Here is a 26,899-nt window from a genome sequence, read left to right on the forward strand (position 1 = left end):
CGTTCAGGTCTGCCTGTCAATTTTTCAGGCGGACCTGAACGGATTCTCCATGGAGGTCTATGGAGCGTCGGATGTCAGCAGGGACATGTTCGATCCGAAAAAGTGTGATGGAGGAAAAACCTACTTTTCCATCCATCATCGGATCAGGTGACGACGGACACTGCGGTCCGTCGTCATCCGATTTTCCATAGGGGAGAGCGGCACTCTGACAGGTCCGTCCCTGCGCAGTGTGCAGAGACGGACCTGTCATCTTCCTGCTCAGCGGGGATCGACGGAGCAATCCCTGCTGAGCAAGCGGATGTCCACGGATGATCCACCCCGTGTGAAAGGACCCTGAGTAAAAATGTGAAAGCGGGGTATACAACCGATTTAAAATTGCATACATCCATGGAACAATACCAAACTATGGTACGAAAATATCTCTACTATGGCCTCCAAAGCATCTGATCAAACCAAGATTGATTTGATCAAATGCTTGCACAAGCTGGTAACGGTGTCCACCCAGGAAGAAGTGGTTAAAATTGAAAATTATTTTATTTTTGTTAAAATACAAAATTACTTGTGTAGTAGTGCATAGCATACTAGCTCATTATGTAAAACTCACCTGAGATCAAAGCCCAAGCTGCAGTGCCTGTACACAGCACCAGCCGGCAACATTTCTCCCCGGAGCTACTTCCAGGTATCGCGGCTCCTGCGCTGTGATTGGCCAGGGCCGTGATGACGACACTCCCGCGCATGCGCCCGGGAGCCGCCAGTAACAGCACATTCACTGAAGCAGGAGGTATGTATGTGCCATTGCTTCAGTGCGCATGTGCCGATACAGGGGATATCTTCTAAACCGTGCAAAAAGTGTATTGTAATAGTAAAAAAAAGGTAAACAGAGTAAACGTAGTCAAAACATAGCCAGAGTTCAGGAACCGGAATGAATAGTCAGGCAAGCCAAAACATCAGGGAGCCAGAGAACAGCAAGCAAGATCTGGAGCCAGAAGGAATGTCACCCAAGCAAGTCTTTAACAGGAACACAGGCGAGCATCTCTAGAGATGTGACCAAGGCAAAGGCAGAGATCTTCTGGACTGGACGGCTTAAGTAGGCAGGACTGACTAGCAAGATATCATCTACAGGTAAGTCACTGTGGAGAGAAAGTAGCTGGCAATTAGCCAACAGCTGAGCATCCAGCTTTGAGAAGGAAGGGCTGAGCCCAGTCCTGACACACCCATCCTCCCCCCCCCCCCCCCCAATAAGCAAGGCAATTTACCCAGATCTGATCTCTAATTGGTTAGGGTAGTCACAATCCTAAAACCAGATTGGTTGATGTAGGTTGTTGCAGTTTTCAAAATAAAGGAAACTCAATCATATATTAATGTAAATCAGGCAAAATCCATGTGTTGGAATGTTTTTACCTGCCTCAGAATTTGTGTTCAGCTAATCATGTGATCCAGGCTGCAAAACGGTTTGGATTGTTATTTTAGATCCCTGTTTGAGTGACAAGGATTATAGGATTCTGATATCTACACAGATTCAGGTAGTTAGACTAGATTCATGTAAAATTACATTTAATTATATTTTATTAACCACTTAAGACCCAAATCATTTGGCTGCCCAAAGACCAGAGCACTTTTTGCGATTCGGCACTGCATCAATTTAACTGACAATTGCGTGGTCGTGCAACGTGACTCCCAAACAAAATTTATGTCCTATTTTCCCCACAAATAGAGATTTCTTTTGGTGGTATTTGATCACCTCTGCAGTTTTTATTTTTTGCACTATAAACAAAAAAAAGCGACAATTTAGAAAAAAAAAAAAAACGCAATATTTTTTTACTTTTTACTATAATAAATATTCCCCCAAAAAATATAAAAAAAACACTTTTTTTTTTCCTCAGTTTATGCCGATACGTATTCTTCTACATATTTGTGTAAAAAAAAAAAAAAAAAATCACAATAAGCATATATTGGTTTGCACAAATGTTATAGTGTCTACAAAATAGGGGATCGTTTTATTGCATTTTTATTAATTTTTTTTTCTGGTAATGGTGGTGATCTGTGATTTTTATTGTGACTGCGACATTATGGCAGATAGATTGGACACTTTTGGCGCTATTTTGGGACCATTTACATTTATACAGCATAAAAATGAACTGATTGCTGTGTAAATGTGACGGGCAATGAAGGGGGTTAACCACTAGGGGGCGCTGTAGGGGTTACGTTTGTTCCAACAGTGGGGGGGGGGGGGGGGGTGGGCTACGTGTGTCACGACACTGATCCCCATTCCCGATCACAGGGAGCTGTGATCAGTGTACTGTCACTAGGAAGAATGGGGAAATGCTTGTTTACATCAGCATTTCCCCACTCTTCCTCTCCGTGAGACGATCGTGGGTATCGAGATCACGGGATCTGCAATCACACTCACGGCGTGCACCCACAATGCCACGTCTTAAAAGGACAACATACAGGTACATTAATATGCCTGTAGGTGCCATTCTGCCAACGTATATCAGTGTGAGCCGGTTGGCAAGTGATTAATGTATAATTGGTTCAAGTACATTTTTCTAAACTTACCTGGAGTTCAGCTTTACATACCTGGTAAAATATTTTTTTTCCGGGTTCCTTAAAGCATAGGTCAAGGCAAGATGAATAAAAAAATATATATCATTGAATACAATATAAGTCCTTTTTTCTGGGTTTTATACCTTTTTTTAAAGCCCCCACAGGTATGGAAGCACACCTGTTGATTTTCCAGAAATGCACTCCCAAGTAGGCGGAAGCAAAACAAAGAGCTTTGCAACATAAAGGCTAATTATTCTGTAGTCCAAGATGAAAACTAGGAGGACTGTTTGAAAAAAAAAAAACACAAGACAGCTCTGAATTTCTAAACAAATAAATAGTTATTTTTTGCACTTATTGAACAGATATAACAAACAACTTTCAATGGTCTTAACAGACCAAAAAGGAACAAGCCTCTTATGTTGCAAGGTTGGCAGCCCAACTTTTTACTGGAGTGTTCCGGGGGCCATGAAATCAAAATATTGGCCACTGACCTATTACAAGCCAGTGATTGTGATAGACATCCTCGCAGCCCCCTGTCACTGAAGCTGCAACTTATTAGGTGTCACTTTATAATGTATATTGTACACCCATGATTACTTTGTTGGTATTCTTACACCCACACTCAATCCTGACATGCTGCTCCCCTCACAGGTCTTACATACATGTCCGAGCGATGTGCTCTCCTGGTGACTTGGCAACCAAAGCAGCCGCTCTGATCAGCAAGTGAGTAGTTGAGTTCCATGTTGTATTATATAATATGTATGGATGTCAAACCACTTTCTCAAACTCAATCTTTCTAAAACTGAGCTTGTTATATTTCCTCCTTCCTGTTCCCCCCCCCCCCATGACTTTACCATTAAGATCAACAGCACAACCATTGGTCCCTCTACGCATGCCAGGGTGCTGGGTGTAATCCTTGACTTAAAACTCTCCTTCAGTGCCCCGTCCCCCCCATCCAATCACAGGCTAAATCCTGCCACCTTAACCTCCGCAATATCTCCAGAATTTGACCCTGGAATTTGACTAATGACGCCACAAAGCAACTTATTCACTCCTTGATTATTTCCCACCTTGACCACTGCAACTCTCTCCTTAAAGCGGGGTTCCACCCTAAGGTGGAACTTCCGCTCATCTGAACCCTCCCCCCCTCCGGTGTCACATTTGGCACCTTTCAGGGGGGAGAGGGTGCAGATACCTGTCTAAGACAGGTATTTGCACCCACTTCCGGACAATTGACTCCCACGGGAGTCTATGCCGTTTCCTGTCCTGCCACGCTGCTGCGACACACACGGGTCCCAGAGACAGTGCGGACCATTCCTAGTTCGCTGCGTGACTCACGCATGCGCAGTAGGGAACCGGGAAGTGAAGCCGTAACGCTTCACTTCCTGATTCCCTCAGCTAGAACGGCGGCGGCAGCAGCCGAGACTCGATCGATCGGTCTTGGCTGCCAACATCGCTGGACCCTGGGACAATTGAGTGCCTATTTATTAAAAGTCAGCAACTGTAGTATTTATAGCTGCTGGCTTTTAATATTTTTTCTTTTTTTGTAGGTGGAATCCCTCTTTAATTGTCTACCCTTACGCAGGCTATCCCCCTTCCGTCTATTATGAATGCTGCGGTTACACTCATACACCTCACTAACCGATCCTTGACTGCTGCCCCTCTCTGCCAATCCCTTCACTGGCTTCCCCTACCCCACCGTATAAAATTAAAAATGCTAACCACAACATAAAAGGCCATCCACAACATCGCCCCCATCTACATCACCAACCTCATTGGCAGATATCGCCCAAATCGTCCCCTCCGCTCCTCCCAGGACCTCCTGCTCTCTAGCTCCCTTGTTACCTCCTCCCATGCTCGCCTTCATGACTTCTGAAACTCTACCATCCTCTGGAACTCCGTGCCCCGGTATGTTCTGTCAGCCCCTAGACCACACCCACCTAACAACTGCCCCCGAGCCACCCCCCATCAAATCATTCCCTGCATCTATTACCTTTTGTATCACCTCCCCCCTCCCTGTAAGCTCTACAAGCAAGGCCCTCCTGTCCCTTCTGTATTGAACTGTACTGTAATTGTGCTGTCCCCCCTCTACATTGCGCTACGTAAACTGTTGGCACGATATAAATAGTGTATAATAATAATGTATCGTTTCATGTGATAATAATGCAAAACTATGGGGGGGGGGGGGGGGGTAATTTTTTTTCCCTGGAAAATTTAGGAATGTAGCAGAATTCTTTTTTATGGAATCTGAGGAGAAAGAGGAGTGTCTTTTTATATGTGGGGGTAATTAGTGTTGCAGGGTAAAGGTAGATATTTGGACTGATCAGCACTCATACTATTTATATGTGATGTTCTTTACAGTTACTCAAGAAACCACCCTGTGTTCTTGCAACTCAGCGATTATTTCTGGGTGAAGAATGAATCCAAGTATTCCCTGCCGTATGGTACCAATGGCAGTGGTAAGACAAACTCTTCTGTATTCTGACCCTATAAAATCAAACAGCAAAGATAACCACACATTTTTAATTAAACTCTACTGATCTAGTCATCTATAGATTTTTTTCTGTGTGCACCATGCTATCCTAGGGCCTAGTCAGCATGTGAGGTAATTTATTAAAACAGCAGGGGGCTATGTATGTGTGTATATAGGTGTAAATTATAAGTTACTTTATTCATTTTAACCACTTACGGACCGCCCATCGTGGATATATGTCACTAATTTGACGTTAAATACCTTTGCTATGGCAGCAGATAGCTGCCATAACCCCGGTATTTTTTTCAATGGCGGGCAGTGAGGGAATGATGGCCCCCACTCGACTTGGAGGACAGGAGCGACGTTGAATGTCACTTCCACCCAACGCTCTTAGAGACCATTTTTTTTATTGAAAAAAAAAAAGATTTTTATTTTATTGGTTTTAAGTGTAAATGTGAGATCCAATGTCTTTTTGACCCCAGATCTCACATTAAAGAGGTCCTGTCATGCTTTTTTTCTCTATTACAAGGGATGTTTACATTCCTGGTAATAGGAATAAAAGCGATCCAATTTTTATTTTTTTTAAAGGACAGTGTAAAAAATAAAAAGTAAAATAAGTAGGAAAAAAAATAATTTAAAGTGCCCCATCAATCCGTGCTCACGCGCAGAAGAAAATGCCTACGTAAGTCGCACCCACGTATGAAAACCGTGTTCTAACCACACTTAATTCTAGCACTAGACCACTCTCTGTAACTTTTAACCTATAGAAATTTTTAAACGTCACCATAGTTTGACGCCATTCCACAAACAGGTGCAGTTTTGAAGCATGACATGTTGAGTATCAATTTACTTGGCGTAACATCTTTCACAATATACTAAAAAAAATTTACTAATATACTAAAAATTCTTATTTTTTTTTTATTCAAAAAAGTGTATTTTTTTCCCCCCAAAAAAATGCATTTGTAAGATGGCTGCGTAAATATGGTGTGACTTTAAGTATTGCAATGACCGTCATTTTATTCTCTCAGGTGTCTGAAAAAAATATAGATAATCTTTGGGGGCTTTCTAGCAAAAAAAATAAACAAAACTGATTTTAACTTGTAAATACCAAGTGTGAAAAATAGGTCCAGTTCTTAAGTGGTTTTAACGTAGAATTGTGTGTGGCTTGTATTTGGCTATTTAATTTGCAGTATGATACATCTGTCTCCTCATACAACTGCTATATTATGTGTGGTGTCTTTTAGAGGATCTGTTGATGAAGTTTCTGGCTCTAACAAACCGATATCATATGCAACCAGAAATTGAGAGGTACGGTAAGACAAATTCAGTTTCTTATGCTAAACTAGTCTTGTGTGTATTTATGTCAGCAAATGTTCACTAACTGTTTAAAATCAGCTACATGTTATTTTCCCTACATCCTCCTACCATGTAACTACATAGTGTTCAGTGTGGAGGGGGAAGAATTGTATGACTGATATATGGCTAGTGGGGAAAGAGATCCATACATATAGCTAGATAAGGGAATGGCTGCTGTGGGGTGTGAACATTGAGGAACATTATATGGAAATCGATCTACAATTTTTAGACACCGCTTCTCACAGATTGGTTAACCTCCATCTTTACTTTTGAGACACTAAGATACTCTCTTTTATATCCAATCATGTTACTGATCTGTTGCCAATTAACCTAATTAGTTGTAAAATGTTCTTCCAGCTCTTCCATATTGATACCACTTTGCCAGCTTTTTGTTGCCATGTCCCAACTTTTTTGAGACCTGTTGCTGCCATCAATTTCAAAATGTCCTTTTTTTCTTAAAATGGTTCATTTTCTCAGCTTAGACATTGAATGTGTTTTCTTTTGTGAATAAGATACTGGTTTATTACAGGATTATGAGATTTGCAAATCATTGCATGTTTATAATGTAGATTTTACACAATATTTTTGGGGGGTTGTAATGAGATCCCTGGTAGGGAACAGAAGCATATGAAAACTTCTACAGAAAAATCATTCTCTTCTAGAATTGTATAAATGTTTTCACCTTCCTTCTGATCATATTTTACCTATACCATTCCTCATAGATCCTCTTCCTTCTATAACACCTGCTCATGCCGTATTTCCTTGTTCCTGATGCCAGTTTATTCTCTCAAATCTCCTTTGCATGTCACTCTTATCGTTTTTCAATCCTCTAGCATCTGTCCTGGTCCTTTAAATTTTTTATAAATAACTGCAGTTCAGAAAGTGCTTACTGCGTGATTGCATTGCATGCATTCTGACCATGTTGGAAAATTCCTGATTTGACACAAATCTCCTTGGACTGCAGCAGAGGAGGCTGGTCTTTCTGTCTAGCTAATACTATTCAGGAATACAGTACATATAACCAATAAGTCAGTACATATAACACTTCTGACAGTGCAGTCCTTAGTTGATACATTAGAACCAAAAATCCCCCTAGAGGCGGGACATTCAGCCCCTGTGTATGGCACCCTGCCTTGCAGAGAGAGCTGCACTTAAAAGGTTTTTTTTTGCATAGAATGCACTAAGGTAAAAGCCTTTTACCTTTACAACTACTTTTAACCTAAAACTGTAGCAAGCATGTTAAAATTTTTTTTTTTTTTTTTTTTTTTGGGGGGGGGGGGGGTGTATTTAAAATATCCTGGAGATTTTGAAAGCCATTTGAGCTTTTGTCATTAAGGCGGGCACCACCAGCATGCCTCTTGGTAGGAATATATGGAGTTGTTAATGTATACGGTTATATGCTATCTGGTGTCATAGCTGGACCCTGGAAAAATAACAGTAAAATATATATTTTTTTAAACATATCTTATGCCTGTTGCATTTTGTACAACTATTTGCTTGGTAAGTAGGTTTAGCTTGCCATCTAGTGGCAGATAGTTCAGTACTCACTAAATACCTTAAAGTGGAACATCGATCCTAAAAGCACGTTTTGCCTTTCTTGTGCCTTCTTCCTCCCTGTTAAAGAATATGATGATGTTTCCTTACAAACAAAGATGTTCAGTACCATTTTTGTGCTGCACTGCCTAGGCCAGAGAGATGTCATTCCCTGCTACCTCCTGGATTCTCCGTTGTTTGTTTAAAGTGGTTGCAAATCCTCCTACATAAGTTTTACTTGTTTATCTACATCCCTTCAAGTGCAGATTTTTGATAAAAATCCTTCTGCATCTGTGAGGAGTGGAGAGGAGGGGGGTAGAGAGCTGCAGTGTGAGAGCTAATTGGAGGAAAAGGACACCCCCCCCCCCCCCCCTCCACAGAGGAAGAAGGAAAGATACAGAGCTGTTGTGAATAGATCAGCTGTGTGCTGAGCTCCCTCCCCAGTCACAATTCTATGTTTCAGGAAAATGTCTTAGAAGTGGCTCATGCTGATAACATAGGAAAACCAGAGATAAATGACACTCAAGTTTTGGGGAGAGAGAGAGAAGTAAACACTACAGATATATATGCTCTGTTCAGATTTCATAGCTGAGGTTTACAACTACTTTAATGCAGGTTTCAAGAGTGACGTCAAGATTTCACATGTATTTGTATGTATGTATGTATTTTCACATGTATGCAGAAGCAGAGAACCTGGCAGAGATCTGAGGCACATCCACGCACATGCGATGCACAAACAACTCTACCACCTGGTGCAGTTTGTCTGAATGTGTGCTGAGCAAAATTATTTTCAATAAAAAAAACACAAGGGGATTCCAAGTGTTTCTTTGGGCTTTTTATAGAAAGGCTGCAATATTTCCACTCTTGTCTGTGAGGCCTCATTCGCACTGGCCGTGTCAAACCTGCATTTATGTGTGTTCAGAGGATGTTTCTAAATCACTAAAGTGATTTTTCTCTTCATTCATACTCTGCATCTACCTGTGTTTGGGTGGCATCAGTTTAGCTGTGTTTAGATTTTATTGTTTGCTTCCCAATTGGTAACTAAACGCAGATAAATCAGTTTTAATGCAGGAATATCTAAATGCAGAAAAAAATTATCTGCGAAGCATGGAAGTTGTTTGTCATACCACTTCTCTACCAGGAGTGTCAGTGTGCATGGTGCCTTAAATGTAATGACATGTTGTATGTCTGAACTATTTTTATCAGCTTGATAGAATAGAATGCTGCTTCTTGCAGGTTGCCTTGTAGAAGGTGTGTTGTGGTCGGGAATGGTCATCGGTTGAAAAACAGCTCTCTGGGTGAAACCATCAATAAATATGACGTGGTGATCAGGTAAGTGGGAAGTCTATAAAGCATACAAGAGACCCTTCATTGAACTGTCCCTCTCCCATACAGTACATGCTGCCCTGATTTTATTTTATTTTTTTAAAACCTGCCATTTACAAATTGGCATATGTTAAATATCCTGTGTATAAAGCCCTTTCTAAGGCGGCTACAGTAATAAAAAAAAAAGTGCATTTGATAATATATGTCCCAGTTTCACAGTGTGATTTACAGTTATTCTGCTCACAGTAAAATGTTTAGTAAGTTTATTAGAAAATTAGTTACAAAGTAAAAGTAATTGAGTCCTGTCTATGATACTATTTTTATTTGCATGAACATCCAAATTTCCAGGACAAGTTTTGGGGGTGTAACCTCTTTTTTAGGGTCCAAGCAGTACCTAATACACTCACGCACCTCAAAAGTACAGATTAGTAGGTAAAGGGATTAACTTGTGTGGAGCTCTTTAATGTGCCTTATGTTAATCCAAAATCTTCCTAAAGATAAAGACCATTTGTATGTAAAAACTATCCACAGCAGTCTGCTTTTATATACTGCAACAAAAAGGTTGCTATCACAATGGGGGATTGCTATATTCCCAATAAAGGCCCATACACACGATCAGACTTTTTGACAACAAACATGCAAAAGTCAGATGAAAACCGAAAAAGTTTGTCCGATGGAGCATACACACGGTCGGATGTTGCCTTAAAACAGCGAATTTGCATGTTTGTTGTGAAAAAGTCTGTTCGTGTGTATGGTCCTTAAGAATGCTCTAAAGTATGTTTTCTCGCCAGGTTGAACAACGCTCCAGTCCATAAGTATGAGAAGGATGTTGGCAGCAAGACTACTTTGCGCTTCTTCTACCCAGAATCAGCAGATTTTGACCCTCAGTTGGACAACAATCCAGACACTCTACTGGTGCTGGTGCCTTTCAAGCCTCTGGACATCCAGTGGATGAAGATCATTTTGAACAACGAAAAGCGGGTATGTGATTTCATCAGTTACAATTCAGTGATATTAGCCATAGACTAAAGCCTGGTACACACTATGAGTTTTTTTTCGTTCAAGGCAGAGGGTTGAACGAAAAAACCCAAAAACTGTCAGCTCCAGTCGGAGCTGCTGTTCTAATTATGCTAAGTTAGAACAGCGAACTCCCCTGCTGAGCTGTTGTGTTCTGACAGGGGGACCACCAGAACACCCCGATCCGCACTCTCCCCCATCGGCTGAGAACACTGATCAGCTATTGATTTTCTAGCGTGCTCATCTGACAGAAGCTTGCCAAATGGCCAGCTTATGTCAGACAGGGTGGCATATACATGGGCCACATATTGGGCATGATTTTTTTTTTTTTCTCTTTAACCAGCCACCATCTCCCGACATTTAGCTTGTGTGTACGGTGCTTAAACCTTTCTTCTGGTCAGGTTTACTTGTCATTGATTGTAGAGGGTTAGGTTAATGCAGAATTTTTACAGAGTGAAGTATTATGTGGACAGGTTACGTGGGTTAGGCTGTGGTTGTGATACACTGGAAGTGCAACTTTTAAGGATAAGTCTGATCATTGGATAACAGCAGGCTTAGTTCCCAGCATAGCTAGAGAACTGACTGCAGTGTGTTCTCCTGCTTAGTGTGATCAGTTTTTAATAGGAAAGCAGAGGGACTGGCAGGAACACCATGGATTTTACACAAAGGAAGCAATACAAAGAGAACAGGATACTTTATTATACAAGTACATGGTTTAACCCCGTCGCGCCCGCCCTATATCCAAAATACAGCTACAGAGCGGACGCTAACTGCCGGGAGGCCGTTCCTGAACGGCCTCCTGTTTACTTCCGCAATGCGCGCTCCCGGTAGCGCGCATCGGGGAAGTTCTGTGCTGGCCGTGACACAGCCAGTCACAGATCGCTGTAAACGGCCAATCACAGCGCGATCGGCGTGTCCAATGTGAGATGATCTCATATGTAATTATATGAGATCATCTCTCAGCGCCGCTCTCCCTCCTCACACAGACAGCGTGTGAGAAGGCCGTAAGCTTAAAAAAAAAAAAAAAAGGAAAGAAAAGTGCCATCCGCCCCCAGTGCCACCCTCCCCACAGCCACCTGCCCCCAGTGCTATCTGTCCCCAGTGCCACCTGTTGTCAGTGCCATTTGTCCCCAGTGCCATCTGTCATCAGTGCCACATATTAGTGCCATCTGTCATCAGTGCCACGTATCTGTGTCACCTGTCATCAGTGCCACGTGCCATCTGTTGTCAGTGTCACGTGTCATCAATGCCACTTATCAGTGCCATCTGTCATCAGTGTAACGCGTCATCGGTGCCACGTATAATTAGTGCCATCTGTGCCACGTATCAGTGCCATCTGTCATTAGTGCCACGTGTCATCGTCCTGGTGCTCCAGGGCCTTCAAAAGTGTAATAGGTAATCAACAAGTTAGATGTGTAATTTATGCTCCTAGAACATGTGCCGGCGCTCCCTGCATGTTGGGCCTCTTTATGTGGCCAGGCTGTAAAAAAGTCCCACACATGTGGTATTGTAATACTCAGGAGGAGTAGCAGAATTTTTTTGGGGGTGTCATTTGTGGTATACACATGCCACGTGAGAGAAATAACCTATTACAATGACAATTTTCTGGAAAAAAAAATCTTAATTTTGCAAAGAATTGTGGGAAAAAATAACACCAAAAAGCTCATCATGCCTCTTACTAAATACCTTGGAATGTCTACTTTCCAAAAAAAGGTAATTTGAGGGGGTTTTTTGTACTTTCCTGACTTGTTCGGGTCGCAAGAAGTGAGATAGTCCACCAGTACATCAGATGTGATCAATTTTGTGCGATTCGCACCACAGCTTGTAGACTCTCTAACTTTCTCAATGACCAAATAATATCCACTAATTTGGGTTATTTTTACCAAAGATATGTAGCAGTATAAATAGTGGCCAAAATTTATCCCGAAAAATTATTAATTTGCATAATTTTGTCACAGAAACAAAGAAATATGCATTTTTTTTCAATATTTTCGGTCTTTTTTATTTATAGCGCAAAAAATAAAAACCCCAGAGGTGATCAAATACCACCAAAAGAAAGCTCTATTTGTGGGAAAAAAAGGACAAAAAATTCATTTGGGTACAGTGTTGCATGACTGAGTAATTGTCATTCAAAGTGTGAGAGCACCGAAAGCTGAAAATTGGTCTGGGCAGGAAGGGTGTTTAAGTGCCCAGTAAGCAAGTGGTTAAGCAGGCACGTATCAGGGATATGAAATGTTGGGTTTACATACTCTTTAATGTACATAACCAGCAGGTATTCTGTCTAATGTTCATTTTGAAACATGGAAGTTTTTGTTTTCAATCTGCTGTGACTTTCCAGTCTACCGTACCATGGGAGCAGTAAAAGGCAGTCTTGGGTAGGGTTGTGCCAGTGCAAGTGGTTTGCAGGATGTGGAGATACAGGAAAACAAGCAGTGTAATCCTAGCTGAAAACGATAATACAAACTAAGAAGACATGTACTTTATGCTTATAACACATGGATTGGTGCTTTATTAGTAATATATAAAGTGAAGTTACAATACACAGCAGATGATGGACAGAAGAGCTGTGCAGTATGATTTCAGCACCATTTTTTGATAATTAATGTAATTCTTTGTATGTGTTTCTTTTTAAACTTAGAGAGTTTATTGTTTGATTACTCGCACATCACCCGAGAAAGCATATCTGCAAAACATGTCGGGATAACGTGCGATAATATATCTCCATTCAATTCATCTCTTGTTTATCTAGACCACCACTGTACCTCAACATTGCTGTTGTTTATACTATTTTAACTATGTCTTGAATAAAAAGAGTTTTTATATAACTTTTGTATTATATTCGCTCTTCTTTTTGAAAATAAGCACCGTCAAAATCGCTATTTACTTTCCATTTTTTATAACCATTTTCCTAGTTCATTTATATTATCAAAAAAGCTCCTGTGCATGCTTGTGGTACAAAATGTGCAAATAATATAAACCCATGTATAGGTGCACTGCCCCTTTTAAAGGATAAGTTTACCTTTGGGAACATGTTACATGGTCCACCCAGTTTTAGGGTGCATCTTGTAACACATTCCCACTGTTGCAGCATCTCCCAGATCCATTGCCTTTAGTGACAGCGAGCCGGGGATCTTCTTGTCGAACTCGCTGTCGCGATAAAAAAAAAAAAAAGTGACTATTACTCTTTCACAGGGCTCCGTGAATGGGAGAACTACAACTACCAACAGCCTTTGTAGTTCTCAATGAACTACCACGGCGCTGTTGAGCACTCTAGGTAGTTTATTGCTCCTTCCTGTCATGTAACTGCTTTCCTGTACAAGCAGATACAATAACAGTCTGTCGGAGTCATGCATGTCACCCACTATCTGATGATCACAGGCGCAATGCTTTCCAGGCTCCTAGTAAAAAAAAAAAAAAAAAAGGAAAAGGGCACTTTTCTTTTTTTTTACCTGCAAAAAGATGTGCATTCATTTTTTTATTTATTTTTTCCCAAATATGAACTTACCATTTCAAAAATGTCTAGGTTTAGAACCACTTTAGGTTTATGCATTTGCAAAGTGTGTGTATTTTACAAGGACATACAATGTGACACTCTTTGTAAGTCTTCTCCGCTGTGTTTTGGATGACAATTCAGTCAATGTTAATGTGCATTGAACTGTTGTACAGTAACCTGCAGTGGCTCAGTTTTACCCACAATACACCAACCATACATCAGTACAATATATCCCAATACAATTCAGTCTTTAGTAGTACAGGAGAGCCCAAGATATGACTTGATGTATTAGCCGTCTATGGAACTGTGATCTGATACTATGTATATACAATGCTTAATGGGAATGCCATGCTTGCCAACATTTATTTAATGTACAGGTAGACTGTTGTGATTCTTCTCTTTCTACTCACGCTATATACTGTATATGTTGTTTCAGGTTCGAAAGGGGTTTTGGAAGATGCCCCCTTTGATTTGGGAAGTGGCACCCCAGAACACCCGAATCCTCAACCCCTACTACATGGAAGTGACTGCAACAAAAATTCTTAGTAGTGTCTCTGATCTGTCGTCTAAGAAGGTGAAAACGGTAAGATGTAATTTCAGGGAGCCAGTGAGGGGACAGGTCCAATTGTCCATGTTTATGCAACACATTCACTTTGATTTTCTGAAAGTGGAGCGTGCAAAATCTGGTGAAGCTGTGCATGGTAGCCAATCAGATTTAAGTTTTTAGCCCCTGTTCACATCCGCACAATTTGTCATGTCAAATTGCATGCCAAATCTTAGCCTATTGCCGGCAGCAGCACTGTCCCAATCGGTGCAACGTCAACTTTGCGATGATTCACCAATTTCCAAAAGTAGTTCCTGCACTACTTTTGGCGACTTTGTGGGCGATTTCAATAGACATCTATACATGACTCAGCTGAGCTTGCATGATTTCAAACCCACATTTAGTGTGAACGGGATTATTGTTAAAACTTAATTGAGAAAACTGAAGTTAGAAGCTGATTGGCTGCCATGCACAGCTGCAGCAGGTTTTGCGCTCTCCAGTTTTAGTAAATCCAAACCAGTGTAAAGTTTGCTTACAATTCTTTTTTTAAAAGCCGAATGTTGCTCTCTACCTCTCTGCTCCACCCTAAAAGCATAACTAAGGCCTGTGATACAGGGTTCAAATATCGGCCGGTTCAGCATATTCAAACCGTTGGGTACAACCAGCCTGACAGATTTGCTTGCAATTATCGCAAGTGGCTGCTATAGCCGCTCTTGATACTCATCTTTCCCCGACGATGATGGCTTCTTCTGCCCACCGGGAGCAGACAGTTGCTGTTTCCCCCTGTCAGTACTGTCTGTGTTGATGGGGGAATCGCACAAATTTCTTTCCTGCAACCGCTGGTTGCACTGTGTGGGGCTGGCCTAAGCCATTTTATTTTTGTTGTGGAGAGGGATTAGGACACCTGCCTTATTTTTATTGCAGTCTGTATCCCTGTTAGAGAAAGTAACCCTATTCTATTTGCATGTTTTCCATTATCTAAAGTAAAATTAAATTCTACATTTTGGGTTGTTCCCACAACAGTAATATAGGGGAATGGGCAGTGGCGGAATTATCAGGGTCGCAACAGTCGCAGTTGCGACTGGGCCCTGGAATTCCATCACTGTGGGGGGGCCCCGGCGTGGTTGCTATCCACAGGGCTGTGAGTGGAGAGCGTGTCTCATGTAAACAGCAGCACAGAGACACCGGGACTTGGGAGTGAAGTTTCGTCCGCTCTCGCAAAGCACACAGCTGATCCTGCTCCCCCTTCGGCCCCCCTCCCCTCCTCTCCTCTCTCGTGTGTTCTCTGCTCTCTGCGGGCATTCAGGTGTGAAGCGAACAAGCTCACATTTCCCGCGGAGAACAGAGGAGAGGAGAGGAGGGGAGGGGGGCCGAAGGGGGAGCAGGATCAGCTGTGTGCTTTGCGAGAGCGGACGAAACTTCACTCCCAAGTCCCGGTGTCTCTGTGCTGCTGTTTACATGAGACACGCTCTCCACTCACAGCCATGCTGACCCCTCTCCAGTGTGTGTGTGTAGACTCAGGAAGATCCCGCCGTCCATCAACATCATAGAGCTGCTGATCGCTGCCTCCCCCCAGGTGGGGGGGGGGGGGGTACAGAGATCTGCTGGGGGCCAAGGTGCACAGCAGAGTCCAGCAAGGTACAGAGAAACCTCTTTAAGGGGGGTGACTGTCTAGGGACCCTAAAGTAAGGGGGGGTATCTGGGGATCCTGATGTCCAGTACCACCGCCACCCCTCCTCCAGTACCACCACCCCCGTGCCACCCACCTCCAGGACCACCACCCCCGTGCCACCCACCTCCAGTACCACCGCCACCCCCTCTCCAGTACCACCACCATGCCACCCACCTCCAGTACCACCGCCACCCCTCTCCAGGACCACCATGCCTCTCTAGTACCACCACCCACCTCCAGAACCACCATGCCGCTCCAGTACCATTGCCACCCACCTCCAGTACCACCGCCACCCCTCTCCAGTACCGCCACCCCTCTCCAGGACCACCATGCCTCTCCAGTACCACCACCCACCTCCAGAACCACCATGCCGCTCCAGTACCATCGCCACCCACCTCCAGTACCACCGCCACCCCTCTCCAGGACCACCATGCCTCTCTAGTACCACCACCCACCTCCAGAACCACCATGCCGCTCCAGTACCACCGCCACCCCTCTCCAGTACCGCCACCCCTCTCCAGGACCACCATGCCTCTCCAGTACCACCACCCACCTCCAGAACCACCATGCCGCTCCAGTACCATCGCCACCCACCTCCAGTACCACCGCCACCCCTCTCCAGTACCGCCACCCCTCTCCAGGACCGCCACCCCTCTCCAGTACCACCACCCCCCCTTCAGTACCACCACTGCCACCCACCTCCAGTCCCACCGCCACCCACCTCCAGTACCACCGCCACCCCTCTCCAGGACCACCATCCCCCTCCAGTACCACCACCACCCCTCTCCGGGACCACTATTCCCTCCAGTACCACTACCACCCACCTCCAGTACCACCACCACCCCTCTCCAGGACCACCATCCCCCTCCAGTACCACCACCGCCACCCACCTCCAGTACCACCACCCCTCTCCACGGCCACCACTGCACTGGTGACACAAGTTCCACTCGGGACACAGGCTGCACAGAAATGTTTTACTTTGTTGTACAGTGGAAAAAAAATATAGTATCAAAATCATGCTTTTCGGGGGGGGGGGCCCTTCCTGATTTCTTGCACCGGGGCCCTGAGGTTTCTAGTTACGCCTCTGGGAATGGGGACACTAGATCTGGTTACAACCAGGGATTCCCTCAATTTCAAGGGATTGCCTGTCACTTCCTGTCTTGGCTATGGGACAGGAAGTTAAGGAAATTCCCCCAATGGGACACAGATGGCAAAAAAACCTTACAGGGTTTATAACCATCTCATACTGTATCCAAAATGATATTTGTTTTTGCCTCAGCAGGGCCCAGTGACATCACCTTCTAAAGATGACCCTGGTCATAAGCACTGTATGTGGTATAGCTTGCAGTGTCAATGCCAATGTCTTACTATCTATTTATTGAGATCTGATTTGTATACTGCATTTTTTGCCACGTGAATCCCTTTATTGATATGTGTTATCTTGTTTAAGGTCAAATCCGGTAATGAAATTCACTTACATTTTTTTTTTAAAGGGTAAGAAGAACAATATTTTGCCTTTATTACTACTTTAAGTGTTTTCCATAACCTGTCTTTTCAGAAGCCCACCACAGGAATGTTGGCTATCACCTTTGCTCTCCATTTCTGTGACCTGGTTGACATTGCGGGTTTTGGGTACCCAGCACCTAGCAATAAGAGGCAACCCATCCACTATTATGAAAAAGTGACCCTGAAGTCTATGGCGGTAAGTACCAGGACGTTTTTTCTGCTGCTCCTAGGGCGTCTGGCATTTTTTTTTTTTGTTTTTTTTTTTTTTGCCTCTTGCATGTTACCTCATGTATTCATGCATACATAATGGAGAAAACATGGATCAGTTATTTGGACGTAAAGTTTGGCCATTGAAATTAATTAACCCCCCAAGCACTTGGTGCACCTAAATGCACTACACGCTTTTCCTGGCATCAAGCATTTTTTTCTTCTGCCTAAACATCACTGCCAGGAGGGAAACTGCCTAGTAGATGCAAACACAATCCATAAAATCTCATTTACTTTTGCTTTAACCTGTGCTTTCAAAAGATTTAATAAAATAAATCAAAATAATATCTGCTGCTCCAGTCATGAAGGACCTTTTTCAGACACTTCCTGTTATGGTGTTAAAACATCTGGTTCCTTTCTCCTAATTGTTCTTATCCATTGTCACATGGACTTTAAGCGGGTGTACGAGGATTTAGTCTCCAATAAGATTCTCAGACGAACAGACGTCCGTTTTTTTTTTTGTGGCATACAAGTCTCATGTCGAAAGTGAATAGGTTATTCACAATACGAAAATTTTTGTATGTCAGAAGTGACGTAATGTGTTGAATAGTTTTGTATGTATTCTTTCGTTTCTGAACATGCAAAGTCTTGCTCTTACCACTTTTTTTCGTATAAAAACCGCACTGTTGAAACGAAAATCGGACGTTGAGTTGACATCTGACAAAAATGTTATAGTCTGCACATCCAGCTTTTGTCTGATGAAAATGTGAAATTGGCTGTCAAAAGCACCGTACTAATAGAGATGCACAATTAATCGTCAAGAATTATCGTGATCTTGGCTAAAGTGCTTCACAATTCTTTCTATGCTAAGAATTCTCTCTGCTCTTCTGAAGCCACAGTCCTCAAAAGAAAGGAAGAGTAAGGCTGGGTTCACACTGCTGCGGCTAGGAGACCCGGATGTGATTCACACCGCACTGCAGTGCAAATCACATCCGATCTCTGTGCGATGCGAGTTCAGCCATACAGATAGTATGGCTGAATTCGCATCGCACCCGCACCAAACTCGCACAGAACCCTTTTTTTGGTCCGCAGCAGAATCGGATCGCATGGGTGTTCACACCATGCGATCCGATTCCTGTCCGAGTTTGCAGATCGCACTGTGATATGCGAACTAATCTGGGGGTGTCATTAACGTTTCACTGACACTCCCAGCAGTTTGCATAGGGCAGTGTGAACTGCCGGCGGGAGGCATGCGATGCGGGAACCCGCCGCAGATTTGCGGCGTTCCTGCATCGCTTCAGTGTGAACCCAGCCTAAAACTGGGCAGTCTGCCAAGAATCAAAACATTCTTTATCAGTTGAACTTAAGTATAAACATTGTAACATTTTGCCAATGGAATAGACTTTGTGTGGTGTAAGGCTTCATGCACACGAGGCGCTGTTAAACGCGTGCTCAGAGGCAGTTGGACACTTTTTTCAACTGCCCCTGAACTCATTCAATGTTATCCTATGTGTCCATGTACACAGTCTCGTTTTTTGCTGTTTTTATGCAGTTGCGTTTAACCTCGTTTTTCCAGAAGCAAAAAGATGGGTTCAGACGCAAACGTTTCCACGTTTCAGACGCAAAACGCCGCTACCGCATTTTGCCGCGTTTTCGTTTATAAGCGTTTTTAAAGGTGACCTATTTTTTTTACATTAAAAATCTCAAAAATTATTGCAAATGATGAAAAACCATTAAAAATATTTTAAACAATTGCAAGTGGACAATCCACAACTTGTAGCAAGTGAAATGGCAGGTGGCAAGTGACATGGCAAGTGGACAATCCACAACTTGTGGCTGGTGATGTGGCAGGTGACGTGGCAATTGGACAATCCACAACTTGTGGCAGGTGACGTGGCAATTGGACAATCCACAACTTGTGGCAGGTGACGTGGCAATTGGACAATCCACAACTTGGGGCAGGTGACATGGCAAGTAGACAATCCACAACTTGTGGCAGGTGACGTGGCAAGTGGGCAATCCACAACTTGTGGCAAGTGGACAATCCACAACTTGTGGCTGGTGACGTGGCTGGTGACGTGGCAAGTGGACAATCCACAACTTGTGGCAGGTGATGTGGCAAGTGACACGCTAAATACAATTACACTGCTGCACTCACAGCTGCTGCTACTCACTCTGGTCTCACAAAATGGCTGAAATAGTTAATAATACTGTTTTTTGAGCTGGGGAGGGTCTATGATGTTAGCTTAACTAAACGCTTCTAGATGCAAACGCTGTAAAACGCTGCTAAATCGCGGTAAAAAAAATCGCAGCAAAACGGGCGTTTCTAAATGCCGGTTTCAGCTTTTAAAAACATGTGTCCAGCAGAGTTTGCATCTGCGTCTTGTGTGCATGAAGCCTAAGTGAAAAAAGTTTAACCACTTAAACACTAAACCTTTTTCTGACATTTGTTGGTTTCAAGTTAAAGCGGTTCTGCACCTTAAAAAAGAATATTAAAAGCCAGCAGCTACAAATTTTTCAGCTGCTGACTTTTAATAAATTGACACTTACCTGTCCCAGGGTCCAGCGATATCGGCGGCAGATGACGAGCAATCGCTCGTCATCGCTGCACCTGCCGCCATCCTCTGTCAGGGAATCGGGAAGTGAAGCGTTGCAGCTTCACTGCCCGGTTCCCTACTGCGCATGCACGAGTCGTGCTGCGCGTCTCTGCTGGTCCCCGCTGTGTCCTGGGAACTGTGTGTTTCCCAGAACACAACAGGGGGCGGGGCATCTGCGGCGGTCTGTCCCGGAAGTGGGTGCAGATACCTGGATTATCCAGGTAACTGCACCCCCCCCCGAAAGGTGCCGGTTGTGGCTTCGGAGGGGGGGGGATCAGATAAGCGGAACTTCCACTTTAGGGTGGAGAACCGCTTTAAAATCATTTTTTTTTTGGCTAGAAAATTACTTAGAACCCCAAACCTGATATATATTTTTTTAGTAGACGCCATAGAGCAGGGGTGCCCAACCAGTGGCCCGAGGGGGCCACATGTAACCCGCGACCTCCTGCTTTGGGATGGCGGGTTGGCAAGTCCAGATTGTGGGTTGCCGACCCACCAACCCAAAGCAAGAGTGTTATGAATGAAGTCGGCGTTAGAGGAAGCAAATGGTTGCGGAGCAGAGCTGCATAAGCTGACCTGAATTGAAGACTGTTGTTAAAGGTAAGTTTATTACTAAAATCAGTGTGTATATGGGCATATCTGGGCTGCTTTCAAACTGATCCGCAGGTGCAGCGCAGAACACCTGCACTGAGCCATAGACTTCTGCTATTACGTGCACCACTCCTGCAGGATATAATAGAAGTCTATGGCAGTGTTTCTCAACTCCAGTCCTCAAGGCGCCCCAACAGGTCATATTTTCAAGATTTCCCTCAGATGGAACGGTTGTGGTAATTACTAAGGCAGTGAAACTGATCAAATCACCTGTGCAAAATAATGGGAAAACCTGAAAACATGACCTGTTGGGGCGTCTTGAGGACTGGAGAGTGAAAAAACACTGGTCTGTGGCAAAGTACAGCTAAGCCACATGTGCACTGCGCTGCACCCTCAGTGTGGGTAAACCACAGCGCTGCGGTGTGAAAGCAGCCTTAGGCTGCTTTTGGCACAATCGGTTCCAACACGATCAGAACCTAGTGAACCACAGATGTAAACAGACTTGTGGCCATTTACACCCACCTACCTCCAATCCCATTTAAAAAAAAAAAAAGAAGGGGAGGGGGGTCTGTCCCCTTCCATCTGAGGGCCCTTAGAGTTGAGCGGGCTGTGTCTGTGTCAGCTCTGTATATACGGCGTGCACTTGGACCTGTCATTCGCCCACTCATTGTGGCCCATGACTAGTTACCAAGTTGCTTAAGTGGCCCTCGCTCTTCAAAAGGCTGGGCACCCCTGCCCTAGAGAATAAAATGGTGTTGCAACATTTTATGTCACACTGTATTTGCGCAGCGGTCTTTCAAATGCAATTCTTTTTTTTAAAAATTACTTAAATGAATTAAAGAAAAAAAAATAACTAGTAAAGTTAGCCCATTTTTTTTTTTTTTTTTTTTGTATAATGTGAAAGATTTTACATTGCAAGAATTGTGATCTTTTTATTGTAAGCAAAAAAAAAAATTATTCTCATTTTGGCTAGAATCGTGCAGCTCTACGTAATAACGATCTGAAAATTGGCAGACACAGCTCATTATACAAGATTTTGGTATCGTGTGCACAGGCCTTTACAGTGGTTGTGTCGGCGCACAATACACTAGCATGATTCGCTGTTGTCACCATCTGAAAACTTACCCTGATAAATGTCACATAGCATTTGCTAAAATGCATTTAGACAGGAATTGGCTCCCGAGGCCGTGGGAGATCAGCAGTTCTGAAATGATTACAAAGGATGATTATAGGTCACATTTCTGTCCAGTGGACTCAGCTATCTGGGCAGAACACCTTAAGATACTTCTGGTAACTACTGTGTAAGGCTCGGTTAATACCCAAGATGGATCCGTCTCACAGCAGGAGGTCCAGTGCGTGCTGGTTCGCTGTTTTTAGGTCCGATTTCAGCCCGAATTTTGGGCTGAAATCACACCTGAAACGGGCCAAAAGATGCACAGCGTTTTTGTGCAAAATGCACGGGACCTGCTGCAGAGATGTATGAACCGGCTCCTTAGGGAGCCAGTCAAAATCTCCTGCTATTACGAATTAGATGTGGAAATTATGCATCCAATTCGCAGTGGTGTGAACTCAGCCTCAAAGTTGGTTCAGAGTTGCAGGTAAAGTAAAAAAGCTATTTTGCAGTCATTCACTGACGTGTCAGAAAACCATCATAATTATGGTGGGCCCTGCTCGTTAGAGCTTACAATCTAGGAGGGAGGGTCAAGTGATACAAAAGGTAATAGCTGGGCGAGATGATCTGATGGAAAAGATGCGTTAGGTGGGGGCCAGATAGGCTTTTCTGAAGAGGAGGGTTTTCGGGAATGTCTAAAAGCAAGTGGAGTAGGAGATAGTTGGACAGATTGGGGTAGGGCGTTCCAGAGGATGGCAGAGGCTCTGGAAAAGTCCTGGAGGCAAGCATGGGAGGACATGAGGGAACTATAGAGCAGGAGGTCTTGGGAGGAACGAGTAGGCTGGTGTTTTGAGACTAGGTTAGTGATATACCTGGGGGCTGAGTTGTGGACGGCTTTAAGTTATTCGAATTTTGAATGTAATTTGTTGGGTGAGTGGAAGCCAGTGAAGTGATTGAAGGAGAGGGATAGCAGACACTGAGCGATTGGTAAGGTGGATGAGTCTGGCAGCAGCATTCATGATGGACTGAAGGGGGGATAGCCTATGTAAAAGTAATCCCGTGAGGAGGGAGTTGCAGTAGTCTAGGCGGGAGATGACCAGGGAGTGAACTAGGAGTTTTGTGGTGTCATTGGTTAGGAAGGGCATATTTTGGAGATGTTGTGGAGGTTTGGAAAGTGTTTGGATGTGGGACCAAAAGGGTAGCTTGGAGTCCAGGGTTACACCTAGAACTTTGGCATGTGGGATGGGCTGATAGGAGTGCTATCGGGGGCAGAGGCACACGGGGGAGGAAAAATAATGAGATCAGTTTTGGATAGATTGAGTTTGAGGAAGTGGTGTGACATCCAGGCTGATATGTCTGTTAGTAATACATGAGGAGACTGAAGAAGTGAGCTGAGGGGTAGAGAGATAGATTTGGGTGTCGTCAGCATAGAGGTGGTATTGGAATCCGGAGGAGGTGTAGATGGAGAATAGGAGAGGTCCAAGAACTGAACCCCAACAGAGCAAGGGAGAGGAGGCAGTATAGTTGTAAGTGACACTAAAGGTATGGTTGGATAAGTAGGATGAGAACCACCAAAGAGCACAGTCATGGAAACCAAAGGCGGAGTCTTTTGAGGAGGGGGTGGTCCACTATGTCAAAGGCAGCAGAGAGGTCTAAGAGGAGGAGTACAGAATAGAGTCCATTGGATTTAGCTGTTGGATCATTTTGTGAGTTTTAGGAGAGCAGTTTCGGTGAAGTGTTGAGGGCGGAATCCAGACTGAAGAGCATCAAGAAGGTTATTCTTGGCGAGGTGGTGACTCAGTGAAGTCAGTTGTAGACCAGACATTCAAGGAGTTTTGATAAAAGGGGGGGGGGGGGCAAGGAAATGGGACATAGGTTAAGATTGGTGGGGTCTAGTGAGGGCTTTTTAAGAAGGGGTGACTTATGCATGTTTTAGAGAGTTTGGGAAGCTGCCTGAAGAGAGGGAGAGATTAAAGATGTGAGTTAAGGCATGTAGAATAGAGCCAGAGGGTGAACGCAGCAATTGTGAGGAAAGAGGGACCAGGGGGCAGGTGGTAAGGTAGATGTTAGAGAAAAGTTTAGCAACCTCGTCTATAGTGGTGGGGTTGAATGAAGGAAGTAATGATTGTACCTGTGGACATGGGGTGTTAGGTGGAGAAGGCATCTGTACAGTGGAGATCTCCTTACAAATTGCATCAATCTTATGTTTGAAGTGATTGGCAATCTCTTGGGCAATGAGTTAGTGGGTGGAGGATGAAGTAAAGAGTTAAAGGTAGAGAAGAATTGATGGGGATGGGATAATAAGATGTTAATGAGAGTGATAAAATAGGTCTGCTTGGCAGTGAAGAGGCAGAAATTGTATTTTTGGAGAGCAGATTTATCTGGTTGAAATCTTTCCGAGACGTTTAGGCCAACGACGCTCAAGTGCGCGGCTATGTTTTTTTCAGACGTCTAGTCTGGCATCTGTTTGCAAAGGTTGTAGGGGACTTGGCCTGGTTCTGTGTGTAGAGAGGCAGCTTGTCTAGGGAGGATGACAGTGAAGTGTTGTAGACAGAAGTGGCAAAGTTGGGGCAGGACAAAGGTGAGATTTTGTCACAGAGGTTGTCAATAGCAGAGAAGAGAAGGGTTGAGGAGGCCAAGGTTTCTATGGGTAACTGTTAGGCAGTTTTATAGGAAGAGAGAGAGAAACTAATAAGGTGGTGGTCAGAGAGAGGGAAAGGATAGTTTGAGAGGTTGCATGGAGTGCATAGGTGGGTCAAGGTTGTTTCCTTCAGAGTGTGTAGAAGCTTGTATCCATTGCTTCAGGTCAAAGGATGAGGTTAGACTGAGAAGTTTGGAAGTAGCAGAAGTGTTAGTATTAACAGGGATGTGGAAGTCATCGAGAATGATAGTGGAGATTTCAGAAGAGAGAATGTAGGGGAGCCAGGCAGAGAATTAACCAAAAAAAGGATAAACTTGGTCCAGGGGGCCGGTAGATTACAGCTATCCTTAGACTAGGGGCTAGAAGGTTTCCCACTGACCCCTCCATTCCGTCCATTGGGTCTGGGGGAGTGAGTCCAAAGAAGGCCACCATGGAAGAGGGCAGCAAGGGACATAGTGAGAGATTCATGAAGCCAGGTTTCAGTAATGGCGAGTAGATTAAATGAGTTTTTGCGATAGAGGTCAGGGAGGGAAGTGAGTTTGTTGCAGATAGAGCATTCCAAAGGGTGCAAGAGAAGGGGAGTCTGGCTTTGGGAAGAAGAGGATTGGAAACGAAATTGTGGATTCTGGCTGCTGCCAGAGGATGCAGGGTATTGGGTGTGTTGGGTGCAGTTAAGTGATAGAAGCCCAGGGTTTAGTGATATATCCCCAGAGGTTAGGAGAAGCAGAAGGGTGAAGGAGATAATATGGATGTGCGATATTTATATGAAGGGACATGCTCCAGAGTCCTGGAGGTTTCATTACTGTGTGGATTTAGAATTGGCAAGAGTTGGTGAGTGCAGTAATAGGGAGAAGACAGAAGTGAAGGTGATATATATATATATATATATATATATATATATATATAAAGTGTTGGGTGGAGAAGGGGGGTGAAGGAAAGAGTTTAAGGAGCGAGGACACAAGTGTCAGACGGAGTGGGGGAGAGAGAGCATGTTGAGTGGAAGGAGAGCTGAAGGGGTAAACAAATTCACCTGCGTGCTGTTCTAAGTATTTACCTGTATACTTTTGCTTTGTGCACTTGCTGAAGTGCAGAGTTTGAACTGCTCCCACTTTAAATACCCCCATTTATAGAAAGAACCCCAGCAGCAAATGTGCTCTCCCCAAAAAGATGCTTACTTTTATACTGTTACAAGTGGGGGGTGCTGCTTGGTAATTTACTAATTAGTAGTTAATAAAGAAGAGCTGTCTGGCAGGGCAAAAATTCCACTTGAGAATATGATTTGCAAGGAACATAGTTGTAGAGATAAGGAAAGGCCATAATTTAGGTGAGACAAGGGAGAAAACAAACACACATCAGAGTGGGGCGAGGGCTGCAGATGGTTAAGCAGAAACTGCATCACTGATCACTGTAAATGGCCGCTAACAGCGTGATCGATCTGTCAATGACGGAGCGATCACATGTAAACAAACCGGCGTCGCGTCTGGTTCCTCTCTCCCCTCTTTGTACAGATCAGTACAGTGGGAAAGGAGAGATCGAGTGCTGTGGGCTAGATGTGTAGTGGCCACTCCAGCACTCATCCATCCATACTCAGCCATCCATCCCTAATCAGCAATACTCATCCATGCTCAGCAATCCCAGCAAACTCAGCCATACTTGGCAGAACCCACCCACCCATCCATCCATCCCCAGCCATGGCTCATCCATCCCCATTCATGCTCACCCATGCCACTACAGTGCCCCACAAAAACGTAATAGGTAGTCAAATTGGATTTGAAACTTATGCCCATAGAACACCTAACGGTGCTCCCTGCATGTTGAGCCTCTCTATGTGTGCAGGCTGTGTACGTGTCAGAAACCATGAATCAGACCGAGACAGAAGTACAATTAAATCACACGCGTTTATTAAATAAAAAGGTAAATTGAGTAAGCGTAGTCAAAGCATAACCAGAGTCCAGTAACTGGATCGAGTAGTCAGCCAGGCCAGAGTTCAATAACCAGATCGGGTAATCAGCCAGGCCAGAAGTAAGGGATCCAAGTGGAGGAACAGCAAGCAGGATAAGGAGCCAGAAGGGATGTCAGCAAGCCAGTCTTTAAACAGGTACGCAGGAGATGGTTTCTTGTGATGTGACCAGGGCGCAGGCAGAGATGAAGTGAGCTGGACAGTAGGCAGTTCACACGAGCAGGATCAGGAACAGCTGGGTAACTGTGGAGAGAGATGAGAGCTGGCAATTAGCTGACAGCTGAGCAGCCAGCCCTGACAGTAAGTCTCCCACATGTGGTATCGC

The 26,899-nt window shown here is 44.0% G+C and overlaps 2 protein-coding genes across 21 annotated transcripts in view; one reads left to right on the forward strand and one right to left on the reverse strand.

The window, feature by feature from the left end:
* Positions 1–26,899, forward strand: part of LOC143934321 (CMP-N-acetylneuraminate-beta-galactosamide-alpha-2,3-sialyltransferase 4-like) — a 368,047-nt gene that overhangs the window by 332,423 nt on the left and 8,725 nt on the right. For all 17 annotated transcript variants that reach the window (XM_077457821.1, XM_077457820.1, XM_077457823.1 and 14 more), the window contains 7 exons: positions 3,199–3,270; positions 4,909–5,006; positions 6,265–6,328; positions 9,146–9,241; positions 10,027–10,216; positions 14,182–14,328; positions 17,520–17,663. In XM_077457821.1, coding sequence (XP_077313947.1) covers positions 3,199–3,270; positions 4,909–5,006; positions 6,265–6,328; positions 9,146–9,241; positions 10,027–10,216; positions 14,182–14,328; positions 17,520–17,663 — 811 coding nt within the window. The remainder of the gene's footprint in view (positions 1–3,198; positions 3,271–4,908; positions 5,007–6,264; positions 6,329–9,145; positions 9,242–10,026; positions 10,217–14,181; positions 14,329–17,519; positions 17,664–26,899) is intronic.
* The window catches only part of LOC143934323 (uncharacterized), a 532,031-nt gene continuing 531,625 nt past the window's right edge, over positions 26,494–26,899 (reverse strand). For all 4 annotated transcript variants that reach the window (XR_013263245.1, XR_013263246.1, XR_013263247.1 and 1 more), the window contains one exon: positions 26,494–26,817. The gene's annotated coding sequence lies outside the window, so the exon portion shown is untranslated. The remainder of the gene's footprint in view (positions 26,818–26,899) is intronic.

Source organism: Lithobates pipiens, unplaced genomic scaffold (genome assembly GCF_037356315.1).
Source record: "Lithobates pipiens isolate NorthernLeopardFrog02 unplaced genomic scaffold, aLitPip1_a1.2 Scaffold_27, whole genome shotgun sequence".
NCBI lineage: Eukaryota > Metazoa > Chordata > Amphibia > Anura > Ranidae > Lithobates > Lithobates pipiens.